The sequence below is a fragment of the Hemiscyllium ocellatum genome, chromosome 7 (genome assembly GCF_020745735.1).
Source record: "Hemiscyllium ocellatum isolate sHemOce1 chromosome 7, sHemOce1.pat.X.cur, whole genome shotgun sequence".
NCBI lineage: Eukaryota > Metazoa > Chordata > Chondrichthyes > Orectolobiformes > Hemiscylliidae > Hemiscyllium > Hemiscyllium ocellatum.
The window spans coordinates 97,086,177-97,103,311 of record NC_083407.1 but is presented as its reverse complement, the minus strand read 5'-3'; the positions used below and the strand labels follow the sequence as shown (position 1 = coordinate 97,103,311).

Sequence of the window (17,135 nt, the reverse complement as noted above, 5' to 3'; positions counted from 1 at the left end):
ATGAACTGCAGAGGAAATAGTGGAGGCTGGTACAATTTTAATGTTTAAAAGGCATGGGTATATGAATAGGAAGGGTTTAGCGGGATGTGGGCCAAGTGCTGGCAAATGGGACTAGATTAATTTAGGATATCTTGTCAGCATGGATGAGTTCGATAGAAGGGCCTCTTTCCAAGCTGTACATCTCTATGACTATTTCAGAGACAACTGTGTATGATTAGTGACTTATCCAAAGGTGCCAGAATATCTCAAACAGATTCTGGACTATTCTACACTTTATCCTTTTGCCTTCAAGAAAAACCTATTAGCCAATGTGTTTTTTTTTCAGATAATAATTGTATCTTTAGTGAATAGCATTTCTTGTTTTCGTAAGAAATTTCGTCGATTGATCATATTGGTCAACACCTGATGTGGACAAGGTATTTAATTAATCTTCATGGTAACTGGAAAGGTAATTTTATATTTTAAACAAAATAAAGTAGTGCGACTGGAGTGACAGTATACTTCTCCAGTCTCAGTCATAGAATAATTTGAAGAAATTGGACACGAGTAAACAATCCTGCTGTGTACTGAAGCATAAGAAACCTGGGTTTCCTCATATAACACAAATGACAGAAAGTTAGCATGAGGGTACAGCTGGCAATCAGAAAATAAATGGTTCATTTGCTTTTTACTCCAAAGTGATTGGAGCTCAAAATAAAGAGGTCTTACTGCAGCTGCACAAGGTCTTGGTGAGACCACAACTGCACTACAGTGTCGCCTGGTCTACTTTCCTAAGCAACAAAATGCCTGCCCAGGAAGGACTGCAACAAAGATTCACTACACTGATTTCCAGAATGACAGGATTGTTCAAATTATGACAGACTAAGTGATATAGGCCCAGACCTTCTTTAAAGGTTAGAAAACGAAAAGATGATCAAATGAAAATGTAAACTTAAGAGACTTGATGGTGTATTTTTTTTCCAAATCATTTCTCGTATGGGGTTCGCATGGGGAAGGTCTGCATTTATTATCACTCCCTACTGAGTTCATGATGAGTTACTTTGTTAACAACTGGGTGGCTTGCTGCTGGTTCAATTCAGAGTTAAGATTCAACCGCACCGCAATGATTTGGAGTCACTAAGGCCAGGTGGTAAGGATGGCAGATCTCCTTCCCTAAAGAACTTGAGGAATTAGATGGGTTTTTTCCACAATCAGTAGTTTCATTCCAGGTTTATTTAATTAACATAATCTATATTCCTCCAGGAAGAGTATATGCACACGCACGCACACAACCACATCCCTGCACATGTCAGCAATTAAAGGTGGGATTTGGAGTTAGAAGTGGTCTGTTTATGTTTCTTTGATCACTTATACAACTTCCCATTAAAAAAACAGCACCAGCATAAACCAATGCTAAATTACCCTCTTCGTAATGCTGTTTTCTGGATGAGCTTTTATCAAGAGATCCATCCAAAAATCCTTTTCCAATCTCTGACCAAATCTGAAAACAAATACAAATTATCTCAGAATACAAGAAAAATTTGTACTAATCCCATGTTTCCATGGAAATTGCACATATTTCAGATTACCAGAGGTACTGTCACATATCTCTGTTTACTAAGATTCTTAGGGAACTTGACAGAGTTGATGAGGAGAGGTTATTTCCCTTTGTGGGACAGTCTAGATCCAGAGGGCATAATCTCAGAGTAAGGGGTTACTCATTTCAGACAGATGAGGGGAAATTTCTTGAATTTAGGGAATTATGTGCCCCTTGAGATGTAGAGTTTGAGTCAGTAAGCATACTCAAGACTGAGAGATTTTTAACCAGTGGGGGAAGGAATTAAGGATTATGAGGAAAATGCAGGTTAAGTGGAATTGAGAATTATCATTGGATGGATGAAAAGTCTCAATGTGTTGTAAAGCCTATTACCGAGGGTACTGGCATACATTTCACATTATACTGAGGGCCTAGTACACTTTTCAAGAATGACTAGGAAACTGGTTCACTTCTGAAGCTTACCAGGGAGGATGGCACATACCTCCAAATATTAGCAAATACCAGTGTTCCTTGTATGCTGATGGAAATTGTAACTATACTGGCAGAGGATTTCTGTGATTGCACCAAGTCCCTGGAATGTATTGTTATCTTTATAGTAGGCCTTCGTAGTGTGTCAACATTCACAGAGTGGCCCTGGAGCACATCAACACTGAGAAAGAATCCCTGGATTGTGTCAACATTTGCTAACACTTCCTGGAATGTGTCTTTTACAAAGGTTCTGTGCAAATGTACAAAAACCCCTACATTAAAGTGAGGGAATCTCCCCTAAAAAGATGCTTGGAAATAGATATCTCTGCCTTCTTCCACATCACTACAATTATCTCAATGACTAGCTTGATTTAACAAGACTCTTAATTCATTTAAACTGGAGTGTTAGGGCTTCAAACCAGGATAGACTTAAGAGTAAATCTCAGCAAAGTCTGCTGAACATCATCACATTGTATAAAGACAAGTGTACAAACCAACAATGTTCCTCATCTGTTTGGGTCAGATCCATACCCACTGAGACATCAAGGAAAAAGGCTGCTTCCTCTGTAGCAGTTGCACTTTATTCAATTGAAGGACACTATTCATTCAATTCATTCACAGGGCGAGAATAGCAATATTGATGAAAATTAATTCCCCCTGCTAAACTGGGTCGGGTTGTTCAAATCTGTAACTCACTTCAACACACTCACCGATTCATGGTTCTTTCGGAAGCGTATTACTTCTTGATCATTTTCAAAGTGACTACCCATTGCTGCCCGCGTGACAGACTTCATGGCAAAACCCAACATGTGCTGGCACAGAGGGACATGCTGAGCTTCAGGATATGACAGCCACTTTGTTACCAACTCGTCAGCTAGCTAAAGGAGAACAGAAGAAAAATATCAAGAGAAATCACAGTCAGCTGACAGTCTGGCAACATATCCTGCCCCTAGAAATCGCAGTCTGATAAAAACTAACTCAGCATGCCAAGTGGTAAAATGTCAGATTTTCAGCATGTACACTGACTTAGCTGTCAGTGCAAAGGTCCTTTTATATTATAATTATCCCATGCTGTAATTACTCTGCCATTGTTTGATGGGATAATGCACTGGGACATTACTCCTTTTAATTCATGCTGTGCCTTCCCTGGGAGGGAGGGAGAGGCCCATGTAAAAGGAGGAATATCCAGTTTCCAACTTGCTCTGTACCTGCCTTAGGATTGTTCGAAGTAAAATTGGAGAGGGAGCTTTGTAATTGCCCTCTTGAATACTTGATACTTACACATAACGCCAATAATAATACTGTTATATTGTAATAATATTAATACTAATATATTGTAATTAATTCCCATAGCTTAGGAAGTACAGTTGACTGATACTGACTATTCATTTGTCATGTTTTAATGCCGGCTGCACAACTATCTAAGCTTCATTGAAATTAAAGACAGCAAACAGTTGGAAACTACAAAGCAGCTATTGCAGAAATCTACAGCAGCTGTTCCACAACCAATCCTCAGCCAGCACTCACTGTGTCTTGGCTAACTCATCACCTTTGGAAGAGGTAATGGGGGCTTTGAAATCAATCCCCAGAACTTTCAGGAGGTTGGGGGTGCGAGCAAATGTCTGTATAAAACTTGCCATAAACTGAAATGAATTACAGGTGAAGCCTGACATGATTCAATAATAAATAGAACTCTGTCAGATTGTGAATGGCACGAACAGTGAGACTTTCCATTCAGTACACTCACTGGTTTATTCATTTCAATCCTGGAGGGAAAAAGTGGTTATTTGTCAAAGGGCAGGATCATGTGCTCAGATTCTCAGCTGTCTTTAATTTCAATGTGTCAGGGAAGGGCTTGAGATTTTCCAACAGTGAGCCAGCAAACACCATTTTCTACAAACACTCAAATATCAACTCTTACATCACACAAAAACAGTCTGTCCTACTCTCAGATACCTGTTCAGCTACTGGGCAGAAGGAACAACTCAGGTTAAAATTTATGTAATTTCCCAAAGTGTGAATATAAAATGGGATGAATCATAGGAACTCGATGGAACACAAAAGTTGATACTAAACTAGCCATGTGTGATCAAAGTTTAGCTGAACAATACTCAACAACTACTTTGAGAATATAGGGTTTGACTTTCAATTGCCTGTCAGGATAAGGCGAGGAACAGGCACTTCTTGAAAATAGCATTCCCAGATGGTGCGTCAGTCTTCTGACACCCGAGGGACATGCTGATATGTTCAAAACAAGCAGTCCGGTGCACTACAATGTGGGGAACCATCACATGGTTTAACTGAAGTAAAATTTTTGCAAAGATGGTTAGGCCATAATTTTTCAGTTCACTTTTAACGTACAAACTGCACCTTGGGACAGGAGAATAGTTACTGCAAGACTTATGATTATGGAGAAGGAGTAGGATAAACCTTGTCATTGCTGACTGAGTAAACTACAGAAAATCTGAGTTCTGAAGAAATATTTACGATGCTAGATTCAAGATAAACTCTATGACAATTTAGAAATTCAGGTCAATCAACAGCAACCAAAACTGACTGATTAAAGGTAAACTGTTTTTGACAAGTTTAACAAATATTTACTGAAGTATACTCTAACTAGATAGAATCAGGGAATAGAACCTCATAGGAGAGTTGTTGTAAAAAGTGAGGCATATAGTACAAGAGGAAATGTAACAGTGTGAATAGAAATCTGGTTTTCTTCTGAATTTGTGCTTCAACTTGCAAATCAGAAGCTAGGGGGCTGAAGATACTATCTCCATTCCAGCATGGTTTAAGGAGTTATTCAAAGGAGTCTTGATCACAGTCTCTATGATGCTCTCATGCAACCTCATTTGACACCTATTCCAGCTTGCGAAAATACCGTGAGATGGTGGTCTCTTGGAGTCAGGTTAATTGGCCATCTGAACTATATTAAACTTCTATCAGTAATTCACATGGACAGCAGTGGGTGTAGGTTTGCTAATTTTTTGAGAAATATTCCTCTCTTACAAATTGGCTTGCTTCACCCAAATAGTCCATTTGTCCCTCTTTCTCTCAATCTCCTTTATTCAATTTTCCTTAAACCACTGATCTAATAGACAACGATAATGATCTAATAGCAATTTTCATTCACGCTGTTGCTGTTGGTCATAGCTATTCCTGCCAGTTGATCTGCTGTCATGGTATGTCATGGTCATCCAACTTACACTGTCCTCACTTATCTGCAACAGCTCTGTCATCTATCTTTCAATTATTGTCTAGCTCAACATTTCTTTCTGCTGCCCTCCACTTTGTCCTCTGGATGAAACCTTTTTAATGTAGTAAAACATCCAAATGCATTTAACAAAAGGAAATTCGCACAGGTCTCCAAGGAGATATGAGGACAGTTTCTCAAAAGCTTGCTCAGAAGTAAATTCTAAAGAAAATTCTAAAGGAGGAGAGAAAGGCAGAAAGATTTTGGGAGGAAATTTGATGGCTTAAGATCCACGCAGCTGAAGGCATTGATTCTAATGGTGGAGTATTTAAAATCAGGGACACATGGATTCCAGAATTAGAGCGTGGAGATCTTGAAGGCCTGCAAGGCTTAGGTGAACACAGGTGCAGGCACATAAAAGACGACATTGCAAATGATACTCTGACAGCAGTCTTGGAGTCATGGAGATGCACAGCATGGAAACAGACCCTTCGGTCCAACCCGTCCATGTCGACCAGATATCCCAACCCAATCTAGTCCCACCTGCCAGCACCCGGCCCATATCCCTCCAAATCCTTCGTATTCATATACCCATCCAAATGCCTCTTAAATGTTGCAATTATACCAGCCTCCACCACTTCCTCTGCAGCTCATTCCATACCCGTACCACCCTCTGTGTGAAAACGTTGCCCCTTAGGTCTCTTTTATATCTTTTCCCTCTCACCGTAAACCTATGCCCTCTAATTCTGGACTCCCTGACCCCAGGGAAAAGACTTTGCCTATTAACCCTATCCATGCCCCTTATAATTTTGTAAACCCCTATAAGTTCACCCCTCAGCCTCCGACACTCCAGGGAAAACACCCCAGCCTGTTCAGCCTCTCCCTGTAGCTCAGATCCTCCAGCCCTGGCAACATCCTTGTAAATCTGTTCTGAACCCTTTCAAGTTTCACAACATCTTTCCAATAGGAAGAACAGAATTGCACGCAATATTCCAACAATGGCCTAACCAATGTCCTGTACAGCAGCAACACGACCTCCCAACTCCTGTACTCAACACTCTGACCAATAAAAGAAAGTATACCAAATACCTTCTTCACTATCCTATTTACCTGTGACTCCACTTTCAAGGAGCTATGAACCTGCACTCCAAGGTCTCTTTGTTCAGCAACACTCCCTAGGACCTTACCATTAAATGTATAAGTCCTACTAAGATTTGGTTTCCCAAACTGTAGCACCTTGCAATTATCTGAATTAAACTCCATCTGCCATTTCTCAGCCCATTGGCCCATCTGGTCAAGATCCTGTTGTAATCTGAGGTAACCCTCTTCGCTGTCCACTACACCTCCAATTTTGATGTCATCTGCAAACTTACTAACGGTACCTCTTATGCTCGCATCCAAATCATTTATGGAAATGACAAAAAGCAGAGGATCCAGTACCAATCCTTGTGGCACTCCACTGGTCACAGGCCTCCAGTCTAAAATCAACCTTCCTCCACCACCCTCTGTCCTCTACCTTTGAGCCAGTTCTGTATCCAAATGGCTGGTCCTCCCTGTATTCCATGAGATCTAACCTTGCTAATCAGTCTCCCATTGGGAACCTTGTCGAGCGCCTCACTGAAGTCCATATAGATCACATCTAATCATGTCAAAGTTAGAGATATCCACACTGTAAGTCTAATCTAATCTAATCTAAAAGGACAAGGAAATGGAGCTCATTGCAATTCAACAACCAATGTCTTCACAAAAGGAGAAATTGGAAAGACATCACATAACAAAATAGAGATTAGCAGAACACGAAAAGATCAGCAGGACAGTTTAAATGCAACAAGAATCCAGTTACCTCCAAAAGGACAGCAAAGTTGCTCTGGATAGCTTTGTTCACTCCTGTCTCATAAACTTTCTTCCTCACATGACCCTCAGCAGCATTGCCTCCAAATCCAGACTGATATCCCAATAAGGATTTCAGCATGGTCTCAAATGGATCAGCTAGACAGGAGAGGAATGAGATTTGTGAAATTTCAAAGAAAATTGACTGAATTATAACTCCTATATTTTGGTTAAGTTATTCAGAGACTGGCGTAGTATGAATGATAGTTTGAGCCCCAATCTATGGCTTAACAATGAACTCCCAGGACAGCATACTTGGGCCACTATAATTGCTTTAATTCCCCCGGGTTAGGTATTGTCTCCCTGTTGAGCTGGCAAGGTGAATAAACTTGCTTAGTCATAGGAGACAGAGGGTAGCAGTGGAAGGATGCTTTTCAGAATGCAGGGTTGTGACTAGTGGTGTTCCACAGACATCAGTGTTGGAACCTCTGTTGTTTGTGGTATACATAAATGATTTGGAGGAAAACGTGGCTAGTCTAATTAGTAAGTTTGTGGACGATGCAAGGATTGGTGGAGTTGCAGTGGATTGTCAGATGACACAGCTTAGTTGGAGGCATGGACAGAAAAATGGCAGATTGAGTTTAATCCAGACAAACGTCAGGTGATGCATTTTGGAAGGTCAAATACAAGTGGAAATTATACAGTGAATGACAGCACCCTTACAAGTATAGATATGCAAAGGGATCTGGCTGTGCAGGCCCACAGATCACTGAAGGTGGCAATGCAGGTAGATAAGGTAGTTCAAGCAAAAGCCAACATTTGGAAGGGGCACTGAGCACAAGATAGGCAAGTATGCTGCAGTTTTGTTTGGGCCACACCTGGAATATTGTTTACGGTTCTGGTCACCAATCTACCAGAGAATGTGGATGTTTTGACGAAGGTACAGAAAAGGTTTAGCAGGATGCTATAGGGGATTTTAGCTATGATAGACTAGGTTTGTTTTCACTGGAATGCAGGAGGTTGAGAGACGACCTGATAGAAGTTTATAAGATTGTGAATGGAATGAAGAGAGTGGCAAGTATGAGGCTTTTTCGCAGTGTGGATGGGTCAATTACTACGGGACATATATTCAAGCTGTGGGGGAGAGATGAGGGGGGAGTTTGAAACAGATGTGAGAAGCACATTTTTCACAAAGGTGGTGAGTGCCTGGAACAAGCTGCCAGAGGTGGTGATAGAAGCAGACACTATAGCAGCATTCAAGAAGCACCTGGACAAATCCATGAATAGGAAGGGAATAGAGGGATACAAATCCTCTAAGCGAAGATTGTTTTAGCATGGCAGGGAAAAATGTATCAGCACAGACTTCTGTTCCTGTGCTTTATTTCTCTTTGTTATGCAAGCACTATATGGGGAAACTTGCACATTTACACAAATTACTCAAACCCTATGATTAGACTTTAATTTGTAACCTTCTCCTGTAGATTTTATTCTGAACTAAACCCATCAAAAATCTCCAATCGATTGTGGACGATAACTCAGCCTTAGGTATTCATCCTCAACTGATATACAATTAAAGTGTTGACTGGTTTCAACGTCTATTTTCAGATTCACTGTCACATGGTGCTTGGTCTACTCAGTGTATAAAACCTCAACAGCACTTACAGGTTCGGTTTGGGTTGATGTGCTCCTTCAGGAGGTCCACGGAGCCCAAACTGACCACCAGTCGTTGTCCAAACCAGAAAGATGCCAATGGTCCATACTTTTCATGAAGACTGACTAGAAATTGATGAAGGCTCCCTGTGTTCACAATATCTGGAAGATTTCCATCCCTTGAAGAGTAAAAACATAACGCTTCTATCAAAAAATGAAGCTGGAGGAATGTTGAGACACACACAAACAGGTAACAGGAGAGGCAGAGGCCCAGGCTCAGGGATGGGCACAAGAAGATCTTTAACCAGAAATTGATTCCTAGGATGATGGGAGTGTCCTATGTTAGACAGGAAATAGGGAGTAGACAGAAATTAGTCATTTTCTGATTGGCAAGATTTAACAAGTGGCTTGACACAAGATCAATGCTGAGACCTTAACTTTTTACAATTTATATCCATGACTTGGAAGCAATATATGATTACTAAGTTTACTAACCACATAAAACTCAGTAGGAAACTAGGTTGTGAAGAGGACATAGGTAAGCTACAAAGGATTAGGTATTAAAATAGATTGAGTAAGTGGGCAAAGAGCTGGCTAATTGTATATAACGTGGGAAATGTGAAAGCTCGTGATTTAAAATAAACCTGTTGGACTTTAACCTTGTCTACCTCAATCCAACACTGGCACCTCCACGTCAGTATTACAGGGTATTGATGAGACAGACCTGGAGAGCTATGTATAGTATTCATGCTCTTATTTAAGGAAAGAATTAAATGTGTTGGAAGTAACTCATACAAGGTTTACTAGACTAATAACTGAAATGGTTGGGCTATCATGAAAAAAAGGTTGGCAAGATTAGGCTTGTATTAGAGTTTAGAAGGGTAAGCGGTACCTTGATTGAATCACTAAGGTTCTGAAGGGTCTTGGCAGGGTGAATAAGGAAAGGATGTTTTCTCTAGTGACAACATCTAGAACTAGACATCACTGTTTAAAAATAAGGGGTCATCCATCCAGTCATTCAGCACCGAGTCAGGCCCTTTGGCCCAAACTGGTCCATGCCGACCAAAACATCCATCCATGCTAATCCCATTTCCCTGTACTTAGCCCATTTCCTTCTAAACCTTTCCTGTCCATGTATTTGTCCAAATGCCTTTTTAAGATGGAATTGAGGAGAAAGGTCATATTAAGCATTAATTCTCTCCTGCTCTGGCACGTAGAAGCTGTAGTGCATATCATCTACAAAATGCAATGCAGGAACTTGGTAAGGCTTCTCAGATAGCATCTTGAAAATCAATGACCTCCAGCACCCATAAAATGAAGGACAGCAGGTGCAAGTGAACACCAACATTTGCAAGTATTTTCCCAAATCTCTCATGGTACTGAGTTGGAGCACTGTCTCTGCGTAACCTCCTGGGGAGCATGCAGGAGTGTGGAGTTATAACTAGGATAAGATCAACCATGATCATGTTAAATGACGGAGTGGGCTCAAAAGACTGAATTGCCTACTCCTGTCCCTAATTCTTATGTTGCTATTCGCATCATTGGTGTACCAACACCAAATGGACTGCAGCAATTCAAAGTCCGAAAATATAAATGCTGGAAAAGCTCAGGAGGTCTGACAACATCTGTGGAGAGAAATCAGAGTTAACGTTTCGGGTTATTCGACCCATAACGTGAACTCTGATTTCTCTCCACAGATGCTACCAGACCTGCTGAGATTTTCCAGCAATTTCTGTTTTTGTTTCAGATTTACAGCACCCGCACTTCTTTTGGTTTTTTATTCAGCATTTAAAGGTGACCTGTTCAAGGGGAATGAAGGAGAGGAAATAAATATTGACCTTGGCAGCGACACACATAATCCTATAATCTCCACAGCAGATCATATATCATGATACAGTGAATATTTATCCCTCAATGAACATCATTAATTCTCATTGCAATTTCTGGGATCTTGTTATGCACCAATTGGCTGTCACGTTTCCTAGACTGTAACAATACGTCAAAAGTCCTTTGCTAACTGCAAAAGTCCTTTGGAGCAGTCTGAAGTTATGAAAGGCTCCATATAAATGCAAGATTGTCATTTTCTTCTTGTTAACAAACTTTCAGGCCTGTAGAGCAAAGGCGGACTTACTTCTCCTCCGTAGGAGCCATACCCGGAATGCCAGATGCTTGCCTGGATGCCTGGGGGGGGGAAGCAAAGTACAAAATGAATACCCAGAAGAAACTACATATCAGAATCCTTCACATCTCTCCCGCTATATGTCAAACATGATGAAAGCCTGCAGAGAGAGAATTTGTTTTCACATCATCGAATCCAATGTATGGATATGATGACTGCAGCAGATTATCTGACCAAGTGCCAACTAGAACTAATCACAACTGACCACCCACACATGACCCAAAGGAATCCCTGGATGGTGATCAGGCTCAGGGCTCAATTTCCCAGCCAACAGATGAAGTTTACACAGGTTCTTTATAATCAAACTGGGAAAGTATCCAATAATAATGATCTAATCAAATGGGCCACAGTTTTAGGCATAGTTATGATATATTAGTATTCATACTTCTGTTTGTGTAATAGATTTTCAAAGTCTGGGTACAAAAGATTCACACCAGTACTGTACCCTCAGTTGTAATAGACCTGTACCTAGTAACCGGCATGTCCTCACCAGTACTGTGTCCATGTTATATAGCAACAGATCTGTCCACCTGTCCCCAAGAATATTGCATCCTGGGTGTTATTTAGTGACAGGCCATTGGAAATAAGTGCAGTAAAAGTAAACAAAACTTAAATATTTCATTCAGGGCTCAGTTGCTAGAATTCTTGACTGAGTCAGAAGGATATGGGTCCAAGCCCCACTCTCAGAAGAGAAAATGTAAGTTAAACTGATAATGCTATGGTAATATTAAGCTCCCATCTGCCCTCTAAGGAAAACGTATGCGATAATGTAGCACTATTCAAATTTGTGCACAATATTCCCAGCATCCTGCCTGATATTTATCCCCCAAACAGTACAACTAAAAACAGCTTTAATGGTCATTATCTCATTTTGTGGAAACAACACACTACACACAATTGGCTTCTGTTTTATCACACAACACAGATTGAACTTCTAAATGATAGTTTCTTCTTATTTATCCTACTTCCAATAGCAGGAGGGTCAGTAGCCAGAGGGTGTAGATTTAGGATAACAGGCAAAAAAAAAGAGGGGAGATCAGGAGGGCTATTCTTCACATAGTTGTGTTCACTAAAGTATTTTGGTATGAACACAAATTCTCCAGGGGTCCAATATTGTAAACAAACATATGCTTCAGTTTAAATGTTAAGCATTTCCAGGATGCAAAATGTCATTTTCAGCAACACTGAATTAAATAATTCTACACAAGTCCACTCCTGTTACAGCTCTTGTATTGATAAGCTAGATACTAATCTTCGATTGCTGAACCATGCAAGGTGGTTCATCGATCAATGGCAATTTATTTATTCCTCAAAGCAGCACACAAGGAGCTGTTATCAAGTATTTCAGATACATTCACTGCAATTCATCTATGGGGAACAGGCTACAACATTTTTCTGCTGCAGCACTTGCTATACAGCTCAATTCATGTCACGAAGGTACCTGAGATAAATCTAACTCTTTCTACAGTACATGTAGACATATTCACAAGCGTATGCACACAGGAAGATATATTTCCATGCACACAGCTCAGACTCCCACAAATTATCGTCAATCGCTTGCTAATGATATGATTGTCCACTTAGGAAATTCCTTGTAACTAATCTTGCGATCCATGTGCCCTTATGTGACTGACGAACCTGATTCTAGAGCTCGATCTCCAACCACTCATTTGGCAAGTGCTTCTGAGAGGTGAAAGTGGTCTTGGAATCATCGGCATTCCTTTGTCTGCTTCCTTTTCTATACTTCAGCTAGCCAACAGGTGTTCTCAAATAATTGTGTCCTTTCATACAGGTGCTTCCTTCAGGTCGGTTTCTTCTGAATGAGAGTCTCCGATGTATTGACATCTGGAATGCATTTCTTGAGGGAAGCCTTCAGGGAATCTTTGAAATGTTTTATCTATCTTCTTTTCATTTGTATGCCTTCCTTGAGCTGGATGATGACAATTTGCTTTAGTACTCAGGCATCTTAATCATCCCTGTCATCAGCTGTGTTCCACAGGGTTCGGTTACAGGTCCTATTTTGTTTGGCATTTATATGAATGATTTGGATGAGAATATAGAAGGCATGGTTGCAGATGACACCAAAATTGGTGACATAGTAGACAGTGAAGAAGGTTTTCTAAGATTACAAAGGGACCTTGATCAAATGTGTCAATGGGCTGGAAAATGGCAGGTGAAGTTCAATCTGGATAAAAATGAGATATTGCATTTTGGTAAAACAAACAATAGTAGGGCCTTGCATAGTTTTGTTGAACAGAGGGACCTGTTTAGGTTTAGGTACATAATTCTTGCACCACATATAGACAGGGTGGTTAAAAAGGCATTTGGCATACTTGCCTTCATAGCTCAGTCCTTTGAGTAAAGGAATTGGGATGTTATGTTGAGGTTGTACAGAACATTGGTGAGACCTGGAATAATGTCCAGTTCTGGTCACCCAGTTATAGGAAGGATATTATTAAGCTGGAGAGGGTTCAGAAGAGATGTTGCTAGGTTTGGAAGGTTTGAATCATAAATAAAGGCTTGGTAGGCTGGGACCTTTTTCACTGAACGTAGGAGATTGAGATGTGACCTTATAGAGTGTATAAAGTAATGAGGGGTATAGATAGAGTTAACAGTTGTTGTCTCATCCCTAGGATAGCGCATTTCAAGACTACGGGACACATTTTTATGCTAAGAGTGGAGAGATTGAAAAAAAGACTCAAGAAACAATTTTTTTTACACAGAGAGTGGTTTGCGTGTGGATTGAACTTCCTGAGGAAGTGGTGGATGTGGGTAGGTTTACAACATTTGAAAGACATTTGGATAAGCACATGAATAGGAAAGATTTGGAGGGATATGGGCCAGGAACAGGCAGATGGGACTAGTTTAGTTTGGGATTATGCTTGGCATGGACTGGTTGGACCAAAGCATCTGTCTCCATGCTGTATGACTCTACGTCTCCTTATGGCCAATCCAGCAGTGTTTATTTAAGATGATCTTGGCCTTGATGCTGGCATCATTAACTGTTTCAAGGATGCTGATGTTAGTGCACCTGTTCTCTCAGTTGATGTGGAGAATCTGTCTCAAACAGCATGAATGGTACTTCTCAAGGGTCTTGAGGTGGCATCTGTCCAATTTTCAAAATTAAATGGAACAGTCAGAAGGATGACTGCCTTGTACACATATGTACACTATCTTCAGGCACAATTGTTCAAGCACAGTTCTCTCACTCACATGCATTCACACATTTCATTTTTACAAACCTCATTCCAGACAAACAAAACATATGTGCACTTTCTAGAACTAACAGCAGCCCAGGCCAATTTCTACTTTGGATGGGGGTGAGGGGGATAATGTGAAGGCGTAACAGTCAGCATCCTAATGGAGACCATTTTAGCACATACCTTGGAAGGCCTAACCTCCAGTATTGACTTCGAAAATCAACTGAATAATGTTTGTTTTCCTCAGCTACCCTACTCTGATCACAGTTTTATCAAATTTTCATCATTGATTGAAGCACACATAAAAGCCAATGTTAATATATAGCAAGGGATATTTAGTACAGGAATAGCAATGGAATTTGGGGGTAATGATAACAGGCTGTGGGAACGGGTTATGGGTAAGCTCTGGAGATGATGTATGTCGGAAAGGGGTAACGAAGGGAGGGAAAGGAGAGACCATACAGGGAGGCTGTGGGAAATGGGGTAGAAGTAGAAAGGAAAGCTGTGGGGAATGGAGTAAAAGAAGAAATTGTGGGTATTAGGGTAAAATAGAAATTATGGGGAGATGGGGGTAAAAGGAGAAGCTGGGGAGATGGGGGTAAAGGGAGAAGATGGGGGAGATGGGGGTAAAAGGAGAAGCTGGGGGAGATGGGGGTAAAGGGAGAAGATGGGGGAGATGGGGGTAAAGGGAGAAGATGGGGGAGATGGGGGTAAAGGGAGAAGATGGGGGAGATGGGGGTAAAAGGAGAAGCTGGGGAGATGGGGGTAAAGGGAGAAGATGGGGGAGATGGGGGTAAAAGGAGAAGCTGGGGGAGATGGGGGTAAAGGGAGAAGATGGGGGAGATGGGGGTAAAGGGAGAAGATGGGGGAGATGGGGGTAAAGGGAGAAGATGGGGAGATGGGGGTAAAAGGAGAAGCTGGGGGAGATGGGGGTAAAGGGAGAAGATGGGGGAGATGGGGGTAAAAGGAGAAGCTGGGAGAGATGGGGTAAAAGGAGAAGCTGGGGGAGATGGGGGTAAAGGGAGAAGCTGGGGGAGATGGGGGTAAAGGGAGAAGATGGGGAGATGGGGGTAAAAGGAGAAGATGGGGAGATGGGGGTAAAAGGAGAAGCTGGGGGAGATGGGGGTAAAGGGAGAAGCTGGGGGAGATAGGGGTAAAGGGAGAAGATGGGGGAGATGGGGTAAAAGGAGAAGCTGGGGGAGATGGGGCGGGAGGTAACATGGGGAGTTTGTAGTTGCGGGAGAAGCTGGAGCCGTGGAGCACAGATTTCTGTCTCTTTGCCCCTGGGGCCTGAGGCAGGGCTGAGGGATCCTTCCAGTTGCATCTGCGTCTTCACCGGGGGAGGTTCAGCAGGAAAGGCTGGGGATTGATGCGGGGCCTGGGCCAGACTGCCTCCCTTACCGGGTACAGGTAGAGCACGGCCCCGATCAGGAAAACCACGAAGGTAATGGCAAAGATTGCGAAGTCCAGCATGGTGCCGGCGGCTCGGCCTGTGGCTGCTCCTGCTCCCGGACACGATCACAAGCTCCAGCCGCCTCCGTCCGGACACGTCCACCGCCCCGCCCACGGGCCGTCCCCATAGCAACCCCACCCTGTCCAGGCCCCCCAGCCCGGTCCCAAAACCCGTCCCTGCCCCCATCCCTGTCCTAATCCCCAGTCCAGCTCTGTCCCTGTCCTAATCCCAATCCCAGCCCTGCCCCAATCCCTGTCCTAATCCCAATCCCAGCCCTGGACCAACCCCAATCTCAATCCTGTCCCTGTCCCAATTCCAATCCTAGCCCTGTCTCAATCATAATCCCAATCCAAATCCCAGCTCTATCCCATCTCAATCCCAGCCCTGTCCCAAATCCGGTCCCAATCTCAATCCCGGCCCTGTCCCAGACCTTGTTCCCATTCTCAATCCCGGTCCTGTCCCAATCCAAATCTTACTCCTGACCCGGATCCAATCCCAGTCCCAATCCCAGCCCTGTCCCAATCCGTCCATGTCCCGAAACATGGGTCTTTCAGTCCCAATCCTGGATCTCTTTGTGTCCCAATCCTAGGTCTGTCCATATTTCAATTCTAGGGTCTCAGCCCCAATACTGAGTCTGTCCATGACCTAGTCACAATCCCAATTCTGGATCTGTTCCTTTTTCCCAATCTTAGGCTGTCAGTGTTCTAGCCTATCAGAGAAAATTGGTGAATTATCACAGATCGTGTTGTTGACAAGCAAAATGAATGGCCAGGAGGAAGAGAATGTCATTACAGGAGGAATGAGCAATTGAAGAGAAGAAATTCTCTGAAGCCATAGGATAGGGTGAAAGCTCTTCTTTTTGTCTCCATGAATTCCATTATCTTGAAGCATCTGTCCTTGGTGAATGTTTTAATTCAAGCTAAAAGCTTTACCTTTATCTTTAAAACCATTTATGGCAATCATCTTCAGCTTTAATTTGTCCTTATTCCAATAGATTTTCTTGTCAGATTCATACTAAGTAATATATTTCTCATTTTGCATCTCGGAATGCATCCTTCCACCTCACTGTCCCGGGAAGTTAGGTATAATATGGGATATTCATCCCCTTAATCACAGTCTCTCATTCAATCATATAGATTATGGTTAATATGTATTTCAATTCTGTTGTGCTCCATGTCCCTTGACCCAACAAACTGTTAATAGGTACTGAGGATTCCAATTAATGTGTTCCAGTGCCCCCTTATCCATTGGAAAAATTTGTGAGAAGATTTGTAGCTCGGGTGCTCTATGTTGTGGTTCTGTTCGCCAAGCTGGGAGTTTTTCTTGCAAACATTTCGTTCCCTTTCTAGGTGACATCTTCAGTGCTTGGGAGCCTCCTGTGAAGCGCTTCTGTGCTGATTCCTCCAGCATTTATACTGGTTTGAATCTGCCGCTTCTGGTTGTCAGCTACTGCAACGGACAGCAACTGACAACTGGAAGCGGCAGATTCAAACCAGTATAAATGCCGGAAGAATCAGCACAGAAACGCTTCACAGGAGGCTCCCAAGCAGTGAAGATGTCACCTAGAAAGGGGATGAAACGTTTGCAAGAAAAACTCCCAGCTCGGCGAACAGAACCATTGGAAA

The 17,135-nt window shown here is 42.2% G+C and overlaps 1 protein-coding gene across 1 annotated transcript in view; it reads right to left on the bottom strand.

The window, feature by feature from the left end:
- LOC132817226 (cytochrome P450 20A1) overlaps positions 1–15,613 on the bottom strand; it is a 33,672-nt gene extending 18,059 nt beyond the window's left edge. Inside the window, exons 1-6 of the mRNA XM_060827544.1 lie at positions 15,459–15,613; positions 10,810–10,859; positions 8,691–8,857; positions 7,042–7,187; positions 2,716–2,883; positions 1,402–1,480 (exon numbers count right to left, since the gene is read on the bottom strand). Coding sequence (XP_060683527.1) covers positions 1,402–1,480; positions 2,716–2,883; positions 7,042–7,187; positions 8,691–8,857; positions 10,810–10,859; positions 15,459–15,530 — 682 coding nt within the window. The 5' untranslated portion in view covers positions 15,531–15,613. The remainder of the gene's footprint in view (positions 1–1,401; positions 1,481–2,715; positions 2,884–7,041; positions 7,188–8,690; positions 8,858–10,809; positions 10,860–15,458) is intronic.
- Between the last annotated feature and the right edge of the window lie 1,522 nt (positions 15,614–17,135).